Source organism: Salminus brasiliensis, chromosome 22 (genome assembly GCF_030463535.1).
Source record: "Salminus brasiliensis chromosome 22, fSalBra1.hap2, whole genome shotgun sequence".
NCBI lineage: Eukaryota > Metazoa > Chordata > Actinopteri > Characiformes > Bryconidae > Salminus > Salminus brasiliensis.
In genome coordinates this window covers 26,810,504-26,837,250 of record NC_132899.1, presented here as the reverse complement: position 1 = coordinate 26,837,250, position 26,747 = coordinate 26,810,504, and the positions used below count along the sequence as shown (strand labels likewise).

The 26,747-nt window shown below is 37.3% G+C and overlaps 1 protein-coding gene across 4 annotated transcripts; it reads right to left on the bottom strand.

Annotated features, from left to right (window-relative positions):
- Positions 1 to 3,346: 3,346 nt before the first annotated feature.
- Positions 3,347 to 25,674, bottom strand: LOC140543643 (poly [ADP-ribose] polymerase tankyrase-2-like). Of its 4 annotated transcripts, XM_072666751.1 has the most exons (26): positions 25,010 to 25,673; positions 22,803 to 23,027; positions 19,615 to 19,710; positions 19,010 to 19,046; positions 18,811 to 18,886; positions 17,890 to 17,984; positions 17,726 to 17,792; positions 16,881 to 17,067; positions 16,556 to 16,677; positions 16,371 to 16,462; positions 16,178 to 16,256; positions 14,986 to 15,157; positions 12,655 to 12,734; positions 12,210 to 12,355; positions 11,808 to 11,973; positions 11,479 to 11,698; positions 11,068 to 11,177; positions 8,826 to 9,039; positions 7,642 to 7,724; positions 7,318 to 7,438; positions 6,561 to 6,658; positions 6,168 to 6,242; positions 5,962 to 6,067; positions 5,351 to 5,537; positions 4,638 to 4,794; positions 3,347 to 4,283 (listed from the first exon to the last, which is right to left on the bottom strand). In XM_072666751.1, the coding sequence occupies exons 1-26, from the start codon at positions 25,161 to 25,163 to the stop codon at positions 4,224 to 4,226; spliced, it is 3,225 nt and encodes a 1,074-aa protein (XP_072522852.1). In that variant the 5' UTR covers positions 25,164 to 25,673; the 3' UTR covers positions 3,347 to 4,223. The 4 variants fall into 4 exon arrangements, with proteins under 4 accessions (XP_072522852.1, XP_072522853.1, XP_072522855.1 ...); XM_072666752.1 differs by lacking the exon at positions 4,638 to 4,794 and having other exon boundaries at positions 25,010 to 25,674; XM_072666754.1 differs by lacking the exons at positions 22,803 to 23,027; positions 25,010 to 25,673 and adding an exon at positions 19,300 to 19,334 and having other exon boundaries at positions 19,615 to 22,788.
- Between the last annotated feature and the right edge of the window lie 1,073 nt (positions 25,675 to 26,747).

The following is a 26,747-nucleotide window of genomic DNA, read 5'->3' as shown; positions in this document are numbered from 1 at the left end:
TTGCTAAAACACTTGCTTTGAGCTTCTGGTACCCTGCTTGGCAGCACCTGTGAGCATGGGCCCTGCTAAAGTGGTCAGTAAGTGGACTGACAGATTGTGAGGGCATCTCCTGTGCACAGCCCTCTTCAGATCACCCCACAGATGTTCGATGGGATTCAGGTCTGGACTCTGGCTGGGCCATTCCAAAGCCTTAATCTTATTCCGGTGAAGCCATTCTTTTGTTGATTTAGATGTGTGCTTTGGGTCATTGTTGTGCTGAAAGATGAAGTTCCTCTTCATCTTCAGCTTTCTAACAGAAGGCCGGAGGTTTTGTGCCAACACTGACTGGTATTTGGAACTGTTCATAATTCTGTCCACCCTGACTAAGGCCCCAGTTCCAGCTGAAGAAAAACAGCCCCAAAGAATGATGCTGCCACCACAATGCTTCACTGTAGGTATGGTGTTCTTTTGGTGATAAGCAGTGTTGTTTTTGCGCCAAATATACCTTTTAAAATGATGTCCAAAAAGTTCAACCTTGGTTTCATCAGACCATAACACATTTTCCCACATGTGTTTGGAAGATTTCAGATGTCTTTTTGCAAAATTAAGCCGGGCTTGGATGTTTTGTCACCCTACCCCATAGCCCAGACATATGAAGAAGACGGGAGATTGTTGTCACATGTACTGCACAGCCAGTACTTGCCAGAAATTCTTGCAGCTCCTTCAGTGTTGCTGCTGGCCTCTTGACAGCCTCCCTGACCAGTTTTCTTCTTGTCTTATCAAATTTGGACGGACGTCCTGTTCTTGGTAATGTCACTGTTATTTACATTATACATGTTACCACTGGGCTCAGTTATAAGCAGACATGGCGTTAATTTCCATTTTTATGCAGATGACACACAGCTCTATATTTCAGCCAAACCTGATGATAAATTTAGACTACAGAAAATGGTCTGGAGGACTGTGTAAAGGATATAAAACTCTGGATGTCACATAACTTCCTTCTTCTTAACAGTGACAAAACCGAGGTTCTCCTTTTAGGTCCAAAAGACACTAGAAATAAACTGTCCGACTTAATGTTAGACTTGGCCGATGCTTCCATCATTCCTAGTTTAGCAGCTAAAAATCTTGGTGTCACATTTGATTCAGATTTATCATTTGAGCAACATATAGCTAATATTAGTAGAACAACCTTTATGCAGCTTAGGAACATCTCCAAACTAAGAAACTCCTTATCACTACAAGACGCAGAAAAGCTAGTACACGCTTTTATTACCTCAAGGCTAGATTACTGTAATGCACTACTGTCAGGTTGTTCCAGCAGGAACCTCAATAAACTTCAGCTGGTGCAAAATGCTGCAGCCAGGGTCCTTACTAAAACTAGAAAATTTGACCATATCAGTCCAGTTCTATCAGCACTTCATTGGCTCCCAGTTAAATTCCGCATCGAATACACAATTCTTCTATTAACATATAAGGCCCTACATGGCCTCGCTCCTGAGTACCTGCGGGATCTTATTGTATACTACGAACCATCAAGACTACTTAGATCTCAGGGTGCTGGCCTCTTACTCGTTCCCAAAATTCAGAAAACCTCAGCAGGGGGAAGAGCCTTTTCTTATAAAGCCCCCCCAACTATGGAATAACCTTCCAGATAATGTTCGGGACTCAGACACCGTCTCAATCTTTAAATCTAAGCTGAAAACTCATATGTTTAGTTAAGCTTTTGGTAATTAATGTTTCTTAGCTAAAGGTTGAAGGTCCAGGGGTTCGCGGACCCAGGGAATTGTAGTACACTGAGATGCTGGAGCTGTCGTCTCGCTGCCTACACGCGATCACTCAGGTTTGTTGACGGTGGAGCAGATAGATGCTGGTGTTTTCAGGGTGCACCCGTGTCCGTGTTACCTTCTGGCTCTATCCTTTTAATTAGGCTGTTATAATCAGACCTGCCAGAGTCGTCAGACATACTCTGATGCTGATGCTCAACATTCTCCACCCTCCATAAAATTCCTCTCAGAACTAACTTTCTCTTTCTCTTTTTACCTTCTCTGAGTAAATGGCCACCCAGCCCGACCTGCTGGAAGACTGCCCGCTGAGGTCCCCTCTACCTGCGTCAAACCAGCTGCCACCTACCAGTCCGGCCAAAAATGTCAGGACAAGCCTACTAGAACAGTTTGAATGAGTTTGAATGTAATTGGTTAAATCTGAACACAGCCACACCCCCAGTTATAAAAGGGTGTGCACACTTATGCCACCACATTATCTCAGTTGTTTATTTTTACTTCACCTCCCTGAAAGATTTCTGTTTGTTTTTTAAATGCATTGTACAGGTTATAGGTCACATTAAAGGTGGAAAAAGTTGTGAAATTATTTGTCTTGCTGTAATTTTTTACATTACAAAAACCTGGAATTTGAACAGGGGTGTGTAGACTTTTTATATCCACTGTATACACACACACACACACACACACACACACACACACACACCATTGTTTTTACTTCACCGGTCAGTGGCTAGATGACTGGGTCAGAGCATCTCCAAAACATCACAGAGGTCTAGTAAAGGTAACAGGATCCATTTCTAACATCTTGGTGCCAGGTACCACAGGACACCTTTAGAGGTTTTATTAAGTCCATAAACGTTCATGGACGTCAATGTAAAACTACTTTATTCCAAATCATTTTGGAGCATGGTACATTTAAATATAATGCAAAGAACAACTTCCAGACTTGATGTGAAAAGGGGAAATATTTCAAGCTTTTAAATGACAGCGACTATATATTCTACAAATCTTGATGCTAATTAAGGGTTATTGCAGTGTTAAAACAATTTATAAATAATTTATATATTCACCAACCACTTCATTAGGATCACCTACTTATTTAAGCAATTATCTAATTGGCCAAGTGTGTGGCAGCAGTGCAATGCAAAACAATTATTTAAATATGTGTGAACAGGTTTAGGCAAATGTTCTCATTTTTCAGCGTTTTGATAACTGCTGATCTGGGCTTTTCAACAGTCAAATGAGTTTAAAGGTGCAATAAGCAGTAGTTCTGCAGAAGGAAATCAGATAATCAGATATGTCAACACAGAAGGGCCAGACTGATTTGAGTCGACAGAACAATAATCTCTGATAACCACTCTGTACAACTGTGGTGAGCAGAAGAGCATCTCCAAATGCACAACACGTCATAAGTTTTTGTGCATTTCATGACAACAACAGCTAAAGACCACGTTAAATTTCACATCTGTCAAACAGAAATACTGAAATGCAAGATATAAATGCATTAAATCTATACAATGCTGAGAGGAACGTCAGCACTATTTCATCCATTCAGTAAAAAAATTATAGTTTTATAACAGAAACACGCAGGTACTCAGGTTTTATTATTGTGTTTTCTGATTTCCTTACCCATTAGAATACTAACATAGCACAAAGCAAAACAAGTCTCAAACATGACATTACAATGAATTATCATGCATGACAGACAAGTGCACCACAGACATTATTAATGAAAGCATAAAAGTGGCAAGGTTTATTATGTCTTTTCTAACAAATAGATCTGCTGCTGCTAAAACAGACCATCCACTGTTTTTGGGACAAATTAAACATTTTTCTTTTTTTTTTGGTCAAATCTGTGTAGGCATTTTGACATGAATTAAAATTTTATGAAAAAAATATTTTTATTTGATTACATTTTTTATTAATTTCCTTTTCTTTTAGAAATAAAAGTGTTAGGATATCCAATTGACAATACTTTTCAATGAAATAATTGGTTAACAAATTCATTTAATTTGGTAGTGTTTACCAGGAGTATCTTTAAAATTACCCCTGTATCACAATTGAAAAAAAAAAAAAAAAACAGGAAGAAAATTGCACACACGTTAAGTAATCCTCTTTGCACAGAACTCTTATAATACAAATATAAATAAATTAACATGCTTGTACAAAAATAAATATACAGTTATCTTTGTAAAATAAACAAGCCACTGTTGTGATGTGTTTTAAATTTAAACCTGAAAGTTAATGATTTACAGTGTTAGCGATTGAGTGGATGAAGCATTGTACTAACCAGCCACTAGCTACAGTTTTATAAAACACATAAAAGGAGTTAATTACTAACACGGTAACGTAATAAAGAACACATTCAGGCTGTAGTAGAAAAATATGAAAGAAAAAAGCTTTATACAGAATATGAATAAGTATGTGCATGCAATTGGCATCTGCGCAGGAGTTGCAATGCTACTCAGTAGTCCCATGTGGTTTGATGATCTGATAGGTAATTAAATATTCAGGATAAGCCTAGAAGGAACAACATAATGCCACAAGGTGAGAATATATATATATATATATATATATATATATATATATATATATATATATTTTTTACACAGATTTGCATGCGTGTCTTTTTGAGTTAAGAATAGCTGGGCAATTAGATATCTGAAAAATACAATAAAAGAAAGGATCTGCTCATGCTCCAAAATAATTTCATGGCTTGGGCTTGCATGGCTACTGGTTGAATGGGCTCCCTAATCTTTAATAATGAAGTAACTCATGCTGGTACAAATAAATTGTAACGTGTACATTATGTCTGCAAAAACAGAAAGAAAACTGTTAACTGATCATTGTGAATGAACTCAAAGAATCGGGTACCTGCTCTCCTCTGTAGATAACATACTCGGCCAGTGCTAGGCCATAAACACTTGGCCTACCAGAGACTGAGTGATGGCCTGGGGGAGAATGGGCTATCTTCATGGCACTGAATTGCAGGAAGGATTTTCCCAGAGTCACACGACAAAATAACACGTGTCTGGAGGCAATGAATCAAAACACTCAGGCCAAGTCTGATCTTCCAAATGTCTTTATATACAGAAATTATATACATTAAAAAACAAAAGGCAAAAACAACCTAAAGATGAACACTATTTTAATGTTTAACATATTCTGTTTCTGAATTTGTTGTAAGCTCATTGTTGCTTAGTTAGATTTCCTTGTTGAAAGAAACTGGTTGGCATTTATACATTTGGCCTGTGCACATTATGAAGGTTATAGATGTATTTATTTATCTATTTTTATTTTATTTTATTTTAAAATAAAACACTGCTCCTCTATGGCAAAGACAAATTGGGATTTAATCTTGTTTTGATATTCATAATTCACGTGGTTGATTTATATGCATGAGCACATATCCGACTTTGAATCAGTTGTGAAAAATTTTTAAAATCAGCTGGACCCAACCTAAAATACTAATGAATACATTTAAATATTAATGAAATGTACTTTTGATTATAATAAAACACAACTTTAATGTCTGTAAACATTTTTAAAACTTGGCTCATGTGGGTGAAAAAACAGAAACATCTCACCTCTGACACATGTAGCATGACCTGTCTTTGTGAAGAAGGCATCCTGTGCCCCCTCCTATTCCATAGACGTACTGGTTACTCTTGGAAGAGTTCTCAGCAAAGTAGATTCCAGCTCCAAACATTCCTCCAATATAGGCATGCCTCTCATCAAAGCCTTTGTGAATGATTGCATTTACAAATGGTGAACCTACAAAACCCAAGTTTGGCCAACATTAGATATTTAAAACCTAAACATAGAGGTTGGAGATCTTCAAAGCGTTACTACAAACACAGTTGATCAGCCAAGACATAGTCTGGTTTCCAACGTTTTGTGCTTGATAAACATTTTTTCCTCATCAGTTAGCATCATGCTGACTGCATCCACAAATAATCACTCACTTGCCTTAAATCGCATTGAATGTTTGCACATTATTCTCTTCATGTTCTCAGTGTGTTATAATTTAGGATTACGTTTTCACAATGCTAAAATGGTGTATGCACTTCCATGACTGAAAGCTACATTTGCCTGGAAACTCCAACAACTAAAAGACACCAAAATGCCCACATTTAGGGTTACAAAAAGAATACCATACATTTGTCAAAAACATTTAACAAACTTGTAGAACCCTCACCATGAAACAGCATGCGTTCATTGGAATGGTTGTGGTTCTCCTCAGACACAGCTTTTCTACGATGGGTGTATCTCTCCCACAGCTTCTCATTACACACCTTCTGGATCTATTACGAGGTATAGGTTTTAACTTTCAAGATGTGTAATTACAAGACTTTCCTAAATGTTATAGGTAGAAAATCAGCAATATTAGGAATCTGACTTTACCTTCACAATATTGTATCTGTTGAAAATTCCCCCAGCATGACCTCCATCTCTATGTTCTCTTATTGTACGTTGCATCTATTTAGAGATAACAGAAATGCAAGAGGTCAAATGTTCCTTAAAGTGGCCTTTGAGTCATGCATGATGATTCTCATGTGTAAAGCATTTAGATTTCAGATACTCAGCATGATTCATGTCAAATTATACAGCATCAACCTAGCATTTTAGTATGTAGTTGATATAATGGCTGCTTATATAAAACAGGAAGTTGGTTTAAAAGATTAAAGTTGTCTTTCAAGCAAACCACTTTATGAAGATGACCATTATATAATCAGAAGTGATTAAACACAATCAATTCACACTTTGCACAAGTTGTGAAAAAGAAAAACAGTGCACCTCCTCCTCAACAGACTGAAATTCCTTGTCATCCAAGGCCAAGTCGATCAATATAGTTCCACTGTTGGCTGTGTTCAAGGTCAAGTAGGGTTTCAAACCTGAAGGAGGTCACAGAAGCGCTTCATTTAAATAAATTACACACAATGGCCCTTATTCATCAGGGTTGTACACAGTAACTGATTGAAGTTTTCCCAATTCAAACACCTGAACTACAGTTGTGTCATTGATTTCACCATCTCTGATGCACAAACAAACTCACATCTGGTTGAGTGCATATAAATTTAAGCATGTATAAATGCTTGACTTGCAAAGTCTATTAAGTCTTTTAATATAAGGAGCACATTAATTAGCAATAAGTAGCAAAATAGCAAAAAATAATACAATTATAATATAAAAGTAATCACATAAATACAACTATGATTATACTAATTGTGCAGATAGAAAGCCAAGTTCTACAGTAACTATGCTTACATGTCATAGTAACATAGTACTATGTTTTTGCTTTATGCTACAAATTCAGTACATAAATACCAGACCAAACCCCCCCCAAAACATAGCTTACCTAATTAACCAGTATTCCAGAAACATAAGACCTCTGCACAATCATTCAGTGCACCTCAACAGTTCCATAAATGAGATGTGGAGCAATTTGTACTTTTTAACTGTGTGTTCCAATTTTCGATTTTATGCAACTTTGATGAATATGCAAAAGTCTCAAAAAGAACCATTTCTGTGTGAAAACAAAATCAGCACTTACTCTGAAGGTCACTAATGAGTCTCTCCATCCCTTTAATAATCTTGTGCCTGTGGCCATAAGCATTGATGCCTATCTCCTTCAACTCTTTGTGCCTCATTTCCACCAGGACATCCAGAGTTATCTTTAAACAGGATAGCATTGGACAATTTAGGATAGGACCACCAGGCAAAGAGAAAGAAGAATGTTAAAAAAAAAGTATCAGTACCATATCCCATGATTGCTTTTTTGACCTAAACAGCAATGGTGTTTAAAAAATGTGCCTTAATGATTAACCAAGTCTATTTCATTAATTATACAAAAAAGTCACTAAAAGGGTATACAAACCTGTTCCCTGTCAAAGATCTCCAGTAGATGCTCTAGACGAAGGTTATGAAGGAACTGAATAATATTCAAGTCCACAACCACACCTGAAAAGAGAGAAAAATATTTGTACTATAGAAACATCCAAACTTTCCCCAAATATAATGGACCAAGTTGGTCTCTAAAGCTTGCTTAATGTGGTAAATAACAAGCAATTAAATTAAATTCAGAATTCAGACAAACCTCCTTATTTTATATAAGGAGCACATAAGCAAACACAGTGTAAGTAACCACATAGGCAAGCTTAATTGAGATGAATTAAAAATAGGGGCTAACAAGCAATGAAAGCTTATATCTAATAAAAAATAGTTGACAAGTAGTCATCAATAGAAAGCAGTTCTTTTCTGCACTTCGTGTCAACAATAAGTGTTTTAGAGAAGGATATTAATGCTTGTGTGTTTTGCGCTTATTTCCTAGTAGGTTAGAGCAGTATTACAGAGTTGGAATCCCTTGTGGTTTAAATACCCTGTCGCATTTTCTAAAAGAGCCGTTACAGGAATACAAGAACAATTACTTGTTCCATGCTGTTGTAGAATCCCCATTGTTCTTCTAAACTATTCACAGTCTTCCAGAGCAGGGAATGAGAAATCATTGTTTACAGGAAGTAAATACAGAAATGATTTATGTGTTGCTTTTACATGGTAAAGTAAAATTGGATCATCTGAACATGCTGATCACGCATGTTAATGACAACAGTAAATGTAATCCAGTCAAAGTATATCCAGATAAAAACGAAAGTTAATGCAATGTGTACACAGGCCCCTTGACACTCCTCCTGTATGCTTCTATTTTTCCCCCCTCTACTTACACATTTTAAAAAATGGACACTTTAAAAATGGACACTTCTCCTTACCCACAGTGCAGACTAAAGAATTAGTTGACTAATCCATGCAACCTTTACTTAACAACTCAAGTTAGAAGTGTGTGTGATTTTGGCATGCATGGTTTTATTATTTACAAGTTTGTTAGCAAAATCACAGAAGAATCAAGAAAAACCTAAGAAACTAAATATTTCTTCACATACATTTGAAATAAAGGCAAAACAGTGTACATATATATTCTTGTGAACTATTCCTCTAAAGCAATGAACCAGCAGGAACAGAAAAAAAAAACAAAGAAACAATTAAAACATGCCTCACAAGACTCACCTTCCTTGGGCTTCTCTACTCCAATGGCCCCTTCAACCCCAGAGAGCCCCTGTAGCTCGCAAAAAGCCTGTGGGTCCATGCTGGAGCTGGAAGGATGGGGTGTGGAGTTAGAAGACAGGGTGGAAGACACCACATCACCAGAGGCTGATACACTAATTATCTGCGGCTTGGCATGTAGCATGGCTGCAGTCAGCAAGGGACAGACATTATCTGCCTGCAGTTGATAAAACAACAGATGAAGAAAGGGGTGAGATTAACAGTTGGTCAAAAAATACTTTACACAATTTAACCCCTTACCCCTAATGTAGTCGATCTGACAAGTCTTGTTCTGTATCCTTCAGGTACTTACAATTATATTAATCATGGCTAAGAAGTAATGAAAGCTAATGACCCAATAATTAGCATCATGTAAACTCTATGCCTCAAACATGCACATGCCGCCAACAACTTTAAGCAATATAGTTTTCCACCTATAAAACCAACAACATGCTTTATAGTTGAAAAAAAAACAGAAATGACAACTACATTGATAGCCAAATCATTTGTTTCACTTGTATGTATAAGGAATAAATACGAGCCAGTGAGAACAATCAGCACAGGCGCAGATCACAAACAGTATGCAGGTAAACTCTCACAACGAGTAGAAAGGCCACAATATAATTGTGACTGCACAAAGACTGAATTGATTATTTGATTGCACAGTTTGGTTCAAATGCATCCATTTAGTCATGTTCAAGCAACATTTAACAAGAATTGGCATCTCTTTCTCCTGGGCTCAGTCAAATGGACTGAGGCAGTGGAGAAGCATCAAATGATTTTACACGAATATGCTATCTGTGTCACCAGAGTTACATAGGATACAAAGGATAGAGATGCTACTGTCTCCATCACAGGTCAGTGGAGCATAACAATAAATGGAACTGTTATCTTAATGATGTGTATCATGCTCTTAGACAATACATGAACATTGAACATGATCAAGTCCCACAAAACTGCATGTGAACATGTAGAATATTTGTATGCGAATACACAGAACTTTGCATCACCCATGCAAAACAAATTTAGCAATTATTTAGTGAAAATCAAATGTACACTGTTACCCTTTTAAGCTCAAAGGCAGTTAATCAGCAAAGATGTGTGGAGTAATTTTTAAATGAAGTCCCCTGACTTTAAAATTCAATTCAAATTGACAAGTCTGTGGAGACAACAGGTTTGGTGAATTTTGTGCAATAAGTAAGTCAAATTAAATTAAATGCAATTTATTTGTATTGGTGTTGTCACAAAGCAGCGTTACAGAATCAATAATTACTAAAACGCTGCATACTTTCAAAGATGAAATATAGACTTTCCCAAGAGCAGCATAGCCTTGTGACCAATTTAACATTTAGATGAGGCATTAAAAATACATTTTATAGTTACAGTGCCCTTTAAAATGCTTGGTGCAAAGACACATTTTTCTTGATATGCCCATCTGCAGCAAATTTCAAATCAACCCAGACAAAAATACCCTAAGAAAATCCCATTACATTGAAGTCTGGAATGTAAAATGTTATCACATCTGATTGGTTTGATTTAAAATGGTTTGTATGTTTAACCCTACAAGGCTTTTGGTAATGTTTATAGGAAATTCAGACTCAAATATAAATTCAGATAAAAATATGTTTAAAAATGTTTAATAAAAGCTTCATGTTCCCCAAGATGCATGCATTTGCAGAAAGATTTAGAGGGTTGAGTTGAATGTGCATATGAAGCATAGGCAGAAATGAATCACATGAGCATGACGGCCTGTAGACACAGTGATAATGATCTACGGGGATCTTTTGTGTTTTTAGAAATCTTCTTGGAGACAAGGGTAACTCTTCTGCCCCAAAGAACCACTTTAACCATATACAAATACATGCAGTTGAGATTATTTTAAATTTTAGTAATTCTGTTAATTTTGTCTGCCTGAGTTGACCAGCAGCACTATACACTGACAGGAAAGAGAAACTAATATGACCATGACACCTTTACTGATTCATCTCCTGGCAGTACACAGCTTTGTTTGACAATCATGTTACTTTCAAAAGTAGAAGAAGCCCTTACAAAAGTACATGCCAAAAAACACTTTACAACATTTACCTTTTTTTGTAATAATATGTTATACTATTACAATAAAAATAGTCACAAAAGAAAATCTTTGTATTTGTAAGTGTTACCCACTGGGTTCTCAGCGTGTGTCTGTGAAAAGCATGTCACTTACCCCATAGGAGGCAGCATTGTGTAAGGGAATAAGCCCCCCTTTGTCCTGCAAGTTCACTTCTGCTCCATGCTGCAGCAAATACTCTGCCACCTCAAGACCGTTGTAACCAGCTGACACAAAATGACAGTAATAAGTCAGCACATAATTCACTCGCTGATTAAAACAAAACACACACACAAAAAAAAAGTGCATTCATCCCATTTTTCTTGCTTGATTTACATGCTACTATGAAAAACCAACAGCAAAGCTGGAGGTTAAAACCTGTGATTTTTTTAAACAAACACTTTGATGCACCATTAACTCTCAGATTTACTACGTTGTGTTGGGATAATTTTATTAAGACTAAATCAGAAACTTCAGAATTTGCATCACATGAAGGAGGCAGACCCATTGTGTGCCAGATTTGCCAACCTGCCAGATGTAGCGGTGTGGAGAGTCGTCCCTGTGAGTCCCTGCAGTTGACATTGTCTGGCCTACAGAGCTTCTTGACTCTGGATAGACAGCCTTTCTTGGCGGCCTCCAACAGCGCATCACCGCCCTTGAGCAGATCCTGGACATCGGTGTCACTCTCGTTCACAAGGTCCAGTGGGGTGTTCCCATCACGATTTCTCTTGGTGGGATCTGCACCATGCTGGAGACATACACAGCTTCCTTAAGGTATTACACTGTTCAGCATTTCCTTTTTTGTGGTCCATTTTATGGTGATTTTGATTTAGAGGGTGCAAAACAAATACCCATACCTGAAGTAGGAGCTTGCAGATCTCATATTTGCCCTTGGCAGCAGCTTCGTGTAAAGGTGTGAATTTCCACAGGTCAGCCACATTAATCACTGCGCCATGGATGACCAACAGCTCAGCCACCTCGTAATGGCCGTAAGAACAGGCATTGTGCAATGGCACAAGGCCTCTAAAGCAGGTGTACCAAAAACAAAAAAAAGGAACAAACTAATAATGCCGCTTAGACAGACATCATATTAGAGAACATGTATGCCTTTTATCCTCTAGAATAAAACAAACTGTATTTTGCTGTGCCTTTAAAACTAAGATGTAAATAACTTCATAGATAGCAATAACGTAATAAGTTACAGTTTTGGCTGTTAAAATACACAAACAGAAGGAGAAGCACACAGACAGAGATCTCACCCTTTGTCTTTAGCGTGCACATCAGCTCCATGTTGCAGCAGATAGTCCACCACAGCCACACGGTTGTACCCAGCTGCAAAGTGGAGCGGAGTTGACTGTCGGCCTTCCAAATCCCTGCAATTAACATTCTGCAGTGTGCAGAGTTTCTGTAAACACAAACAAATTCAGTTTTCAGTTTGTGTCTATATTACTGATATAGACATAAAATAAATATTTAAAATGTAAATAAAACCAAAGATTAATGTTTAATGTTAAGTTTAAGCAGGAGGAATGAAGATTAAATCTATGATCGATGCTAATATGAATATGAACAACTCACAACAGAACAATACCCAAACATTTTTGTAGTGATAATCAATGGACTTGTTCATTGTTGACAAGCGGTCAACTGTCCTCTTCAAACATTTTATCCAGTTGTTGAGGGAGACAATTTTTTTTTTTTTACCTTGACTGTCTCCAGGTCTCCTGACTTTGAAGCATCCAGCAGTTGCCTGTCTGTATCAGGGTTTCCCACAAACACTCCCTCTATCAGAGAAGAACAGACAATATCAGCATCTCATTCATCTAGAAAACCATGTTGTGACAAGACAGTAACTAGGTCTACTTACACATACATTTCACACAGGACATTTCACTGGACATATTAGATTTCACCCCCTACCATAAATTGCATAATCACTTTTTGCACTATTTGCGTGCTGCACACTCTCTCAACCCAATATCTTAAATTGCACACCAGTTGACCCCACAGACACAGACCACCCCCCCCAAAAAAAAAAAACCAGGAATGTTTTTTCCAAACAGGAACAAAAATCTCAAAAGGTCCCTACTCTTACCATTGATTTTTGGAATCAAGTAAGCAACGTAGTTGACGACTGGATGCTGTGTTGTCTAATGTTCTGGTAAAGAACCTTGACATTAACTTCTTTACACACATACATTTCTTTTACAAAAAGGCTCTTTATGGAACCAAAAATGGTGCTTCTATGACATACCTCAGAAAACCCTTTGCAGCATCTTTATTTTGAGTTTTTCTTTATATTAGACAGGAGCTTGTTTCATGGAGACAAAAGATGCTTTTGTGTAGACACTAAACTAATAAACACTAATTAAATAAAAAGAAAAGTAATCCAAATGTAACAAAAAGTAATCAGAAGTTACCATAATATAGTAATTTTAAAATAAAATTAGTGCAGTGGTGGCTCAGCGGTTAGAGCGCCGTGATATCGATAACAGGGTTGTGGGTTCGATTCCCGGGCTCGGCAAGCTGCCACTGTTGGGCCCTTGAGCAAGGCCCTTTACCCTCTCTGCTCCCCGGGCACTGGAGTTGTCTGGGTGTGTGTGTGTACTCACTGCCCCTAACACATGTGTGTGTATGAGTGTGTGTTCACTACCAGATGGGTTAAATGCGGAGGACACATTTTACTGTACAGTGACAAATACGTGCACCTTTACCTTTTAAAATGTATTTTATTCGATCTAGCGGCACATTTTTCCGAAACATTTTAAGTTATTATTTTCTTGTCTTTACAATTTAGGAAATCTTCATTTACAATCAAATATATTCAACCGCCACTGCAAATTAGAATTATTAGCAAAATTAAAACAATCCAAACAAGAACAATTAAAAAGCTCAACACAACTAATATAATGCTAATATACAACTTATATACACATTTATCCAAATTCAACACAAAATGCCACTTTTATTGTTACTGCAGTTTCAGAATTATTCGAACCCCTGAATAGAATCCCTCATAAGAGCACACATTTGCAAATCAGGTGGCAAATCAAGGGCTTCATTAGTTAAATCAGGCGTGCCTGAAATAAAACACAACAAATACCTGCACTGACTAAGGGTTTGTTGACTGCGATGTTTAACTGCATGGTAGAAAAAAATCAAGAGAGCTGTCCAAAAAGTTCAGAGAAGAGATCATTGCCTTGCACAAACAAGTAAAAGGATACAAAAAAGAGAGCAAAGGCACTGAATGTTCCTAGACAGAGTTAGAAGCATAGATCACAAGTTTACAGTTGAAGGAACACCAGGTACCAAGATGTGGCAGAATGAGGAAGCAATCACTGTCTGACACCAGATTCCTAAGTAGTCAATAACTGCTGAGGGACTGCAAAAGACCAGCAGCAAGATTTGGTGACAGCAGGCACTGAGGTTTTAGATTGCACAGTAATGCATATACTAAATAAAAATACACCACATATAAATACACCACAGACGTTTTAACATTCTGTTTTGCAGAGCAATGAAACGAAAAAAGTCTTTGTTTCAGAAGAAGCCCTTTAACATTCTGGAGTGGTTGGAACAGTTTTCTGACTTGAAACTCAAAGGCAATCTTTGGTGGGATTTGAAGAAGGTGGTTGCAGCATGCAAACCCAAGAATATTAGTAAACTGGAGGACACTGCCAATGGGGAATGGGCTAAGATTCCTTAGGAACACTGCCAGAAGCTGGTGTCTGTCTATGCATCACATTTGCAGTAGGTCATAACAGCAATTCTGAGACTGCAGTAGTCATTAAAAGTGCCACTTTATGTTGAACTTGGTGAAAGCACTTAATAATAATAGTGGTTGTGTTGAGCTATTTAAATTTAAATGCTATACTATAAAGCATGTTGAGCTGCATTTCAAATGTATGAAAGGCATTATCTTAATGCCGTTATTAGTGTTCCAGACATTTACTGCTGGTTATTTTAAAATCATCAGCATACTCATACACCACTCTTGTGTACTTCCAAATGTGGATTTTTGTGCATGTTTTTTACCCTGCAAAATCTCCTGGATACTCTCACTGGCAAGCTGTGCTGGGGAGAAGCCCTGCAGAGAAATGATACAGGGGTCGCAGCCAGCGCTGATCAGCAGCCTGCAGCTCTGGAGGTGACCACGCTGAGCTGCGTGGTGCAGCGGCGTCTGACCCTGACTGTCCACAGTGTTCACCTGTAAAAATAAAAAAGAAAGAAATCAAAACAAAGTGTAATCACTCAATTTTAAAATGTTATCTGATCTATATATATTAAGGATGCGAGTTTGCTTGGGGAAAAAATAATTGTCCCAAGATTAAACACACTGGTTTTCCTTTTATGGTGGGTCCATGAATTATTGATGAGCTCTGTTCTGATTGGCTGGTTTATGTCACTGCAAAGAAGTTGCATTGCACAGCATTGTTTTCAGATCTGCCTCAGCAATAATTCTATTCCTACCAGATAGAGTTGCAGTCCCTTCGGTGCAGTGACAGATGAACAAATCTTAAACCCAGTCAGCTAGGATTAGCTTTTAGCCTAACACTTCCCTGAGAGGGGTTTTCCCCGGTTGTTCCCGGTTTTAGTCAACTAATCATTTCACTTTAGTTAGCTATGGTTCATTCGGGCGAGTCACGCTTATTTACTTATGATTTTTTATGATTAAATCTGTAGGTCCCCTATGTGCTGCCACAACAGATTTGACCATTCGAGGCACGGACTCCACAAGACTTCTGAAGTGTCCTGTGGTATTTGACACCAAGACGTAAGTGGTGAGCTGGGGCCTCTCTGAATCGCATCAGCGAACCTTAGGTGACCATGACCCCGTAGCTGGTTTACAGGTATTTCCTTTCTTGAACCATTTTTAATAACACCCACTCTGACCCAGTCATTGTGGCATCATAATTTAAATCATGTCAAAAGCACTCTTGATAACTTTTACTGCTTTCAACACATCCTTGAGAACTGACTGTTCACTTACTGCCTAATATATAGTTAATAGTTATAGTTTAAATAGTTCACATTCGATCATGTTTAAAATTAGCATTATAATAATATCAACCCCAAAAGAAGAGCCTCTGTAATTCTTTCTCTGTATCTGTACTTTCTGTAATTGCACATAAATGTAAAAAAATTGTACTGGTTGCCTTTATTAAAAGCATAATCACAATATATATATACATTTTTGAAGCTTGGGGAAATTTAATACCATGCTTACCTTGGCCCCATGCTTGATTAACAACTCAATGACATCATTATGGGACTTCTCAGCAGCGAGGTGCAAAGGTGTCAGGAGGCTGTAGTGAAAAGAGAAGTGTTATTGCAAGCAGGTTTTTAGGGAAAAGAACCTAAAAGTTCCTTAGTATTACAGCTTTTAAGGTTGTTAAGTTGAGGCAAAAAGCATGGCTCACTCTTCAGTCTTGTCATTCACATTAGCTCCTTTCCTCAGCAGCATCTCACAAATCTGCTTCCTCTTAGAATATGATGAGGCTGTGGCACAGTGCTGTGAATAATGTAATTATAATTAAAAACAGTTTTTAAGGAACCTCTTTATCTCTATTTAGAGCTCTGTAATACTATATTTTAATACTTTTACCAGTGCAGACTCGTGGGTTTGAGGATGTTTGAAGTTGATGGTTTCCAAAGAAAGAGACTTTTTAATGTCCATGAAGTCTGCCTTGCGGACAGCCTGCAGCAAAGCATGTCCTCGGAACTCATCTATATGAAAAACAATCACAGACTGAGACCCTATTTAATTGTAAATGTAAAATTCATCCTGTTTCAGGACCTTAAGTGAGCACAATTCATTTGGTTGTAGAAACGGAAAATGATCACAGAAAGAATGTTCAACAAAACTGAAATGAAACCACATTCAGCCTGATTCCACGAGCATAATGACAACGCTTACAGTTAGCTCTTACAGGCTAGGCGCTCTTTGAGCAGTGTGGTAGGGGCCAGGTCAATGGCACTCATGTTGTGGCAGTTGAGGAAGGTGGGGTCAGCTCCATGGCAAAGCAGCAAAGAACACACCTCCAACCGGTTCTTGGATGCAGCTTCATGGAGAGGAGTAAACTGCCACAAGTCCATTGCGTTCACACAGGCACCATGCTATCGGATCGGAAATGTAGTAGAAAGTGAATATGCTGCGTGCACATTTGAGAATATTGTCATATATTACAGGACAGTTATGAGTCTTGCATATGCAGTTTCTGACATAGCACAAAATACCAAATAGTTCAGTTTAATAGTTCGTTTTCAGTATGTATCCATTTCTAAAACGGCATTCTAAAACAAACAAAAAACATGTTCAATTACTCTAGTAATTGTATAAGATGATATTGATATAAATCAAGTTCAGATATGTTGTGATTTTAATAAAATTTTTAATTTAAACTCACACCCACAAAACATTTCAAAAGGTTGTGTTTGTGGTCACCAAAAAGTGAAATACTTTGATAAAAAAATATTTTAAGAAATTGGTCAAGGAGAAAGAGGGGGATTCTTGGTGGACATGACATTTTGGGTGCATGCCTTTGAGTCTCTGTTGGAGAGATCACATGTGATGAAGACACACTATCACACACATTAGTAGATTCTGTCTCCCTTCTACTTTAATTCAGAACTGTGAAATATGTAGAACATAAGAAAATTTTATTTTAACAAATGGCATGGACCCTGTGGTGGTGGAAAGAGATTGGAGAGGATTATTACCTGACCATTTAGAAAATGTTAAATGTTAAAATGTCACAGAAAGGAAAACACACACCTTCAGAAGAAAATCTGTCACTTCATAATGTCCATATGAGCAGGCGTTATGAAGAGGCACAAGATCACTGGGGGGAAAAAAAGTCGATCCCCGAGTTTGTTGAGTATGGTAAATTGGAAGAGAGGCTCTTTATTGTCGTAGCTTTGAATGGCACATGGCTATACCCTTTGTCTTTAGCATGGACGTCAGCTCCATGTTCCAACAACAGCTGCACTGTCTTCACTCGGTTGTAGCCAGCAGCCAGATGCAGAGGGGTCGACTGGAAGAAAACAAAACACACTAGTAAGCAGTAAATGCCACAGATTTCAAATGAAAAAGCAACAACACATAATGCACAAACTTTGGATTTATACTTGACTCAAAAAATTGAGCCTGTGAATTGCTACACTATTATACATATTTATTTATCTACATTTTTTGTAACTGAGTGTCTTGCTATCTCTTTCTGCTGTGATAAATTCTGTATTCATGCAGAAATGTGTTCAAAACAATTAAGACTACCTCTGAGGAAAATTGAAAACATGGTTAGGCATGGGCGGGCAAATGTGGCCTAAAGGTAAGGAAAACAGGCATGGGACCATCAGAAAGTGGGGGCAGAGAGAGTGAAGAAAAAGTGCTTTCCTTCAATATGTATATAATAAATAAAATAAATAATATATAAATGCTTTTCTCTCAATACCTGTGGCTAAGATGTCCCTGAGCAAGGCTAATTACTTAATTGCTCCCCAGGCGCTGAAGTGGCTAGCCACAGTGCATTTGTGCTCACTGCCCCTAACCATTAGTGCAAGTGATCACTGCCATGAATGGGTTAAATGTGAAGTTAAAATGTTGTTTGTTCTGCAGAGCAATGGCTAAAAAGGATCTACTAATTAATTAATTGGGATTTTCAAAAACTGCTACTAACGTTATTACTAACTGCTATTAACAGCACACCAAGCTACAACCACACCTTCTATGTATTTGAACAGCACATCAATTCATATCCCATCCAGTTTTATGTCAGGTGGTCATTAATAAATATAATTTTGTGCAGTGTATTAAACCTTAATGTGAAAAGCTTGTAAGGTTTTATGGGTTTACATTACCTTTCTTCCATCACTGGCATGACAGTTCACGTTTAAAGGAGTGAGAAGGCTCATTAGTTTTTCCTCATTACCACTCCTGAGAAAGAAAGCCATGAAACTCAAGATGACTTCCATAAATTAGAATTTCAACATCACACATAACAAAAACTAAACGTATTCATTCATGTTTACACATAATGACACATTACTGACACATTACCTTGCACTCTCAAGAAGTTCATCCTTTCTGTACTCCCCTATGTGAGAAAAATAGAGTTGGCATGAAGAAAACCACAAAAACCTTCTAAAGAATAAAAATAGTTATATAGAAGAATAGAATCAAACCAAACTAATAAAATTCTACTTGGATAATAATATGATAATGTGCTGTGTAAATCCATTATTTTTCTAACATACACAACTAATCATACTTCAAGGACAATCCCCCATTTTAATCTTGTTAAATTAGACAGTAATTCTTAAATTAAGTTAATCAGTTTTGAGACTTACCTTATGAACTCTTTCTGTTTACGGCAAGTGTAAAGCTATTGTAAGGTTAAGAAAACATTTAAGGATGTACCTTTTTAAAAACACTAATTGTTTTTAGAATTTTGCTAATTAATAAAAAAATTTATGTATCTTAAGTGTTAAGTGAAAAATAAACATACCTTTAAAAGTTCTATATTAAGCAAAATTAACCAACTAGCACTTTTCCTTTCTTAATTAAATCAAAAGCATATTGTTAATCGAAGTAGTCATTACTTGTGGCCATTTTCACTTTAAGATATTTTTTATTATTAGGAAAGAGAAGCATTGGTCATTCACCAGTCAGAACAGCCCTGGTAGAAGGCTCGGCCAGGTCCAGCGCAGTCCTCCCATCAGTGTTGCGAATAGTTAGCTCAGCCCCATGCTGTAGCAACACTGCCACATCACATGCCAAATGTCAACTCAGAGCATAGGCCAGTGAGAATGTTAGAAATGTACACACAGACTTCTACCACAACTAATACTACATTAATACTTTAATTTAAGATGGCAAAAAAAATATTGCATTAACCATTTAAGAATTACAGCAATCATTTACATAGTCCCTTCATTTTCATATTTTTATGCAGTTTTATGGCCACGTATGGCCTATTCGCTCATTATATTATTGCAAATTAACCAATTAAAAAAAAAAGAATGGTTCATGGTTCTCTTCTAAGTAGTGCTACAACTATCCAATATTTTTGGAATCAATATTCTGACGATTTTCTTCATCGATTTATTGAGTAATCAGATAAATCATATTTTTGTCTTTTTAAAACAACAATGTAGCAACACAAAAGATCTTAACATTTTAAAATGAGCAATCAGTTGGCTGTTGTCTCTCACAAAAGGTTTTCATTCAAACAATAATTTTAATTGGATAAAAGCCTATTGTCCTCAGTTTTATCTTAATAAAAGACAAAAGGGGTATACCCCCTGTAATAGCCCATCCGAGAATAAAGAATAAATTTAAAAAAAAGTATAAAGGTACAAAAAGAAATTGTCTCCAAAGGAAAATATATATATGCTAATGAATGTAGTCATTCATGTAGTCATAAATGAATTTGTCCATCTGTTGCATTTACACTGTGTGAACATGAGGCAAGTGAGTATTTTGACCATATTATCATTCTTAGGCATAGCATAGCAGGTGATTTTCAGTGCTCAGAGACATGGGCAAGGTAAGGAAGGCTGAAACCCAACCACCACTGAACAAAATGCATAAGCTGAAGCGTCTAGACTGGTCCAGAAAATATCTGAAGACAGATTTTTCAAAGGTTTTACGGACAGATGAAATGAGAGTGACTCTTGACAGACCAGATGGATGAGCTTGTGGCTGGATCAGTAATGGGCACAAAGCCCCACTAAATATGAGCTGGTTGGACCTTTTCGGGTTGAAGACAGGCTTAAAATTAACTCCCAAGCCTACTGTTAGTTTTTAGAAGACTTTAAGCAGTGGTACAGGAAGTAGTGGTACAGGAAGTAGTCTGCATCTTTCAAAAACACAATGTTTTTTATGCAGGACAATGGTCCATCACATGCATCCAAGTACTCCTCTGCATGGAAAACAAGGGTGGTTTATATGCCACTATTTTTTTATATGCCAGAAATGTTTATTGGAAAGTTTTGAGTTTGTTTATAATTCTCACTTGAACAGATAAAAATAAAAAAGTGAGATGGGAAAATGTGTGTTCTTCATTTAGCTGCGTAATAATTCTGCACAATTGATAGATAAACTCCAAAAAATCTTTTACTTTCTTAAACATTGATGTTTGAGGTTTATTAACATTTTGGATTAACCGAGAGCACTGTAGTTAGTGATAAACAAAAATACTTGCCTAAAAATTGTGCACACAGTTTATTATTATTACACTATATTGCCAAAAGTATTCGCTCACCTGCGCACACATATGAACTTGACATCCCATTCTTAATCCTTGTTCTTGTCAGGTTGAGGTCAGGACAGGATAGGCAAGTCAAGTTCTTCTACACCAAACTTGCTCATCCATGTCTTGCTGAATGCTGAAGCATTAAGAGTTCCTTTCAGTGGAACTAAGGGGCCGAACCCAACTCCTAAAAAACAACTCCACACCATAATCCCCCCCCCCAATCAAACTTCAGAGGTTTGTAATGATTGACTCTGTAGAAAATTGCCGACCTTTGCGCACAATGCACCTCAGCATCCGTGGACCCCATGGCCATTTTACGTGGCCTACCACTTTTTGCTGTCTTTCCCAATTGCTTCCACTTTGTTTTAATACCGCTGACTGTTGACTGCAATATTTAGTAGCGAGGACATTTCACAACTGGACTTGTTGCACAGGTGGCATCCCATTACAGTACCACAGTTCACTGAGCTCCTGAGAGCGACCCATTCTTTCACAAATGTTTGAAGAAGCGGTCTGCATGCCTAGATGCTTGATTTTATACACCTGTGGCCATGGAATTGATTGGAACACCTGAATTCAATGATTTGGATGGGTGAGTGAATACTTTTGGCAAACCTTATGTATGGGGAAGGCATGTTTTGAAATTAAACTTATCAGTTTGCTGTCTTGCTACTTATCATGCCTAGTCACTATCGAATCATAATACATGCTACAAATAATTGCAAATACTGTACGTTCTCACAAGCACTAGTGTTTATATCAGTTAGCAATTGTAAAAATATGCTGTAGAGGCTTAGAGTCTTCTTGGAGAAGTGCATTTCACAAAGTGGAAATAATACGATAGCAGAGACATTTAAAATATATGGATTTTGGTAACATGAATTAAACAAAGTATTTGAATATTTTGAATATTTCTTACTTGAATAATCGTTTCAGCCCTAATCCTAACATACTTCACACATTATCTGTCAAATGAGTTACGGCAGGGGCAAGTATAGCTACTAATGAAACTAAGGGAAATGGTGTTTATTGATAATGAGACTGCTGGTAGAAGTAGCAGGATGAATTCTGAAGTATATGGAGCTATACTATTGGCTAATTTTTAGAATGATTTCAGTACAGATGGATAATGATCCAAAATATTCCATGTAAGGAACAAAGAAATGGAATGCTCTTAAATGACCAAGTCAGTCACCTTAACACAATCTAACAGCTACTAAAGGCAAATCTAAAGGTAAAAAGCCCACAAACAACTAAAGGTGGGTGCAGTAAAGACAGTAAAACATCTTAAGAACTTGATGTTCATGGGTTCCAAAATTCAGGCCGTCACAAAATACAAAAGAAATTTGTAAACAAACAAACAAAAATTGTAATACATCCAAGCATATATTAGTGGCAGCCATGTCAAAGTTTCATGTCATTTATCTAAATAACCGAATAATAAATGAACACTAATAATGAATGTTTCAGAAACCACATTGGAGTCCCTTTTTAGAACTCAATAAGTAGGTGAGGATAAAGGCAGGAGCCCTGGATTGCAGGACATGGAACCAAGAATAATTTTGTTACTTGGTACAAAAAATTACAGCATTTTACCTATGCAGACATCGATTTTGCCTTTGATAGCAGCCTCGTGAAGAGGGGTGTAGTTCCAGTTGTCTCTAGAGTTGACATCAGCACCGTGCCGCAATAGATGTCTGACAACCTCTGCATGGCCAAAGGAGCATGCATTGTGTAGAGAGATGAGGCCTCCGTCATCACGAGCATGAACATCAGCCCCATGCTTCAGTAGGTAGTCCACAACATCCTTGTAGCCAAAACCTGTGACACAGGAGACCATTTTAGCACCTTAAAATCTCACCCTTGATGTAACTGTTCAGGATGATGCTACAGTTGAGTGAACATAAACCATCTGTGTGTGTTTCACAAATGCCTTGTCCATTAAACAAATAAAGGCAAAGTGTGTTTTTGTTTTTCCTTGACTGTTGTGAATTAAATGTATGTATTTAATTCTCTTTTGTACTTTTAAGCAAACCTAGAAACAAGCTTAACTAAACTACAAGGTCACATGATCAGATCATTGATGTGACCATAGACATACATATACAGACACACAGACATATACTAGCAAAAAGAAGCCTGATTCGTGTACAGCCCAGGGCTATACATAACGTTGTACAGTTCAAACCTGGGAATCTCAGGAAATTACCATTGTGTTGAGAGCTACATGGTATCATACTACTTGTTATATTATTATACTATTCACTACTCATTATTTTATTTACTATATTATACAACGTTTTATACTACATACACTATTCACTATTGTTAATCTATTATTTTATTCTTAATTAGACTACATCTTATAAAAAGGTCACAAGGCCTTTGAATTTATTTGGAGTTTCTATCTTTTGAAGGCAACATTCTGCTGAAGGCTGTTATTAAGATGCTTTTGCTGTGTTGGGCAGAACTGAAACTTAAGTGGGCTCAAGTTACAAGAGTAGGAATTACGGAACGATCTGAGTTGCGTGCTACATAACCTCTCCACAGTATGGCCAGCACATGCCTGTTCTGCATGGCATAAGGCTGTATACAGGCCAGACAACCTTTTTTCCAACCACTTATTTTCTTCTTTCACCTTTTCACTTAAATATTCTTTGATGCACCAGTTGTTGTCTTTAAGAATAACATTACATAAGAACTTATGAACTTGTGTTCATCTTGTGGATCCCTCATGGTCATCAGAGCTGAACAACATGGTACTTGGACACTGCTGGTGCATTCAAATTAATAGTCGCTATCCAATAGTTTTCTGTTTAATTATTAGTATTAAGCTTTGACAAGTTGTTGGAATAGGTTAGCATGGCAAGCTACTTTATGATCAGTGTCCACAGTAGTAGCCAATTTCATACTGCATTCACTTTGAATAAGATAAGATGTGACCATAAACCATTTGATACTAAATGACCAGACATTCTACACAAATAGAAACAAATTCTCAAAAGTGGGCGCAGTAAAATAAGACTTATAGAAAACCACTGCCAGCGTCTCAATATTGAATTAAATTTGTATTTGCTGATTTTGTTTCCCAACGATGGTCAATTATTAGAACACTGATTAAGACACTGATTTAGCTATGTTTTAAGCCTAAGCCTAACTGTGATACACTCCTTTCTATCGAGATTCGAAGTAACGTGAGTCTAAACGTTTTTGTACTCCATGTTTGTACTCCACCCATGACTAATTAAATTAAGAGATGTAAAATCTGATTAAGAGATGTAAAAGTCATTGTGCTCTGCGCAAAAAAAATGCAGTTCCCCTGTTTACTTGTATTTGTTTACAGACTAGTATTACTTTGACTCATGGGGTAGGCGTGTTGACGTGCCACAGCAACGAGCTGAAGTGACCAATCCAGTCCAATCCAATCCTGATTACACCTAACATTAACTTCACATTCGGATTTCACTTGTCCGCTTGAAAAACACAGATTTATGAAATAATTTGGACACCGTTTAGATTCAGAATGTACGAAACACTCCCGATTCGTCAATCTAACGATCGTGTGATAAATCAATAAAATTTACTTTTTGCTTACAGATGCATTACATCCTTGTTACAGTATTACAAAACCGCTTAGTCGATTCCTTAAACTGCCGTCTGTATCTGTATGTCTGTCTATTAGGGAATCAACAACAAGGAGGCGTGTGAGGCGCTTTTGTCTGGCACGCGCTGTTATTTATTTACTCGCTGTTTTATGGGTCTATGGAGATGTTAACGGGCTAATGCAAACAGATAATACTCACCAGCAGCGAAATGGAGCGGGGTGGACTTTCTACCCGCTGTGTCTCTGTTATTCACGTTGGCGGCGTTAAGGAGCTTTTTGACACGCTGCAGATCTCCGCTCCTGCAGGCCTCGAACAGCTCCCTGCTCGGCTCTTCGCCTGGGGCTTTCTTCATGGCAGCGGCGCCGCCCAAGCCGGGGACAAGCGGCAGGCACACATTCACTTACTTTTGTAAATCCGTTTACACGGCTATAGTCTACAGGCACACATTGAAAAGGCGAATGAGAAAGGCGAAAGAGACGAGGAGGCCTGGGTGTCCGACGTTTACAGACGTCACCATCTTTTGTGGAGCATTATCGTTAAGTCGATTCATTCATTTCGATTCAGAGCAGAGCGAACACAGAGTTGGCTTGTGTTAACTGTGCGTTTTGTCCAGTAAACGTCCCCACGCTTCGTACAACCGTCATCTGTCTAATCACAACTACATCCGAAAGGTAGGCTACTTGAACATCTCCACAGTGGACGTTAATATAAATTCAAGCCACGACTAATGCCAAACATTATGTTCCCCTACCTCTTCTCTTCAACTCGATTTCTCCCTCGTATAGCTTCAAAACCGCACTGTTGAACACTAGAAGGCCTGCTGATTGCTGCCACCTACTGTGTCCAAATCTATCTGACAGTTTACACGTTGCCAGTAGCTTCGAAAATATTTACATTCACATGCAAAATATAAAGTATGAAAATAGAGAGAGAGGAAGGGAAACTAGCCAACTACTACTGGTAGAAACCATCCACCAAACTGTATATACACTCTTTGACCCCCTTCTCTCTCTCTCTCTCTCTCTCTCTCTCTCTCTCTGCTTTGTGACATTACATCAATTTACACTGTCATCATATAATTAAATCAGATTTGATTTATCATATAATACAATTCTATTAAATGAGCAGAATAAATTTGAGCTTAATCTTTGAATTTGAATCAGTGTGTGTACATGTTATATTTACAGTGGATATAAAAGGTCTACACACCCCTTTAAAATGCCATTTTTTTCATGTGAAAATTTTAGATCAAGATTAATCATTTCAAATATATTCCCACCTTCAATGTGACCCATAATTTGTATAGTTCCATTGGAAAACAAACAAAAATAAAAATTAAATCGAAAATAATACACTGTTGATATATCCTTTGGCTTTACTTTGACTCTTTTGTTGATCTGGAGGTATGGTTTCAGTTGTTGTTGTGGAAATGTTTATTTTAGTAAGGTTTAGGATGATAGATGATCACCACTCCCCCTCATCCCCAACTCCGTTACTTATCAAGTATTGGATGAAGCAACATGATTATAGAGAACACAATTCCACTGCTCTAAAGCTCAATGCTGGGCTTTACACCCCTCAATGGCACTCCTGGGATTAGGCATGATGTCAGTAGGTTCATGTTTATCTGCTCCAGAGAGTCCTATTCTATTGGCACTACTTCTCTACTGGGACTAGACAAGCTGTCCCAATTTTCAGTTATCCTTCAATTTCTTGGAGCAGATTTATTTTTTTAAAAAGCATGTGAATATTTATACATTTAAAAACAAATATTTTTATTTAATGTGAGACCTTACTGTGGTGTAGATAGATGAGAAGGGCTGTGCACTTTCTTACACTTCCTGAACTGACTTTATTCTTTTATATTTTAATTATCATTAAATGATCAATTATCAATTAATATTGAATATTTCAATTGTAAGCATAACTTTAATGT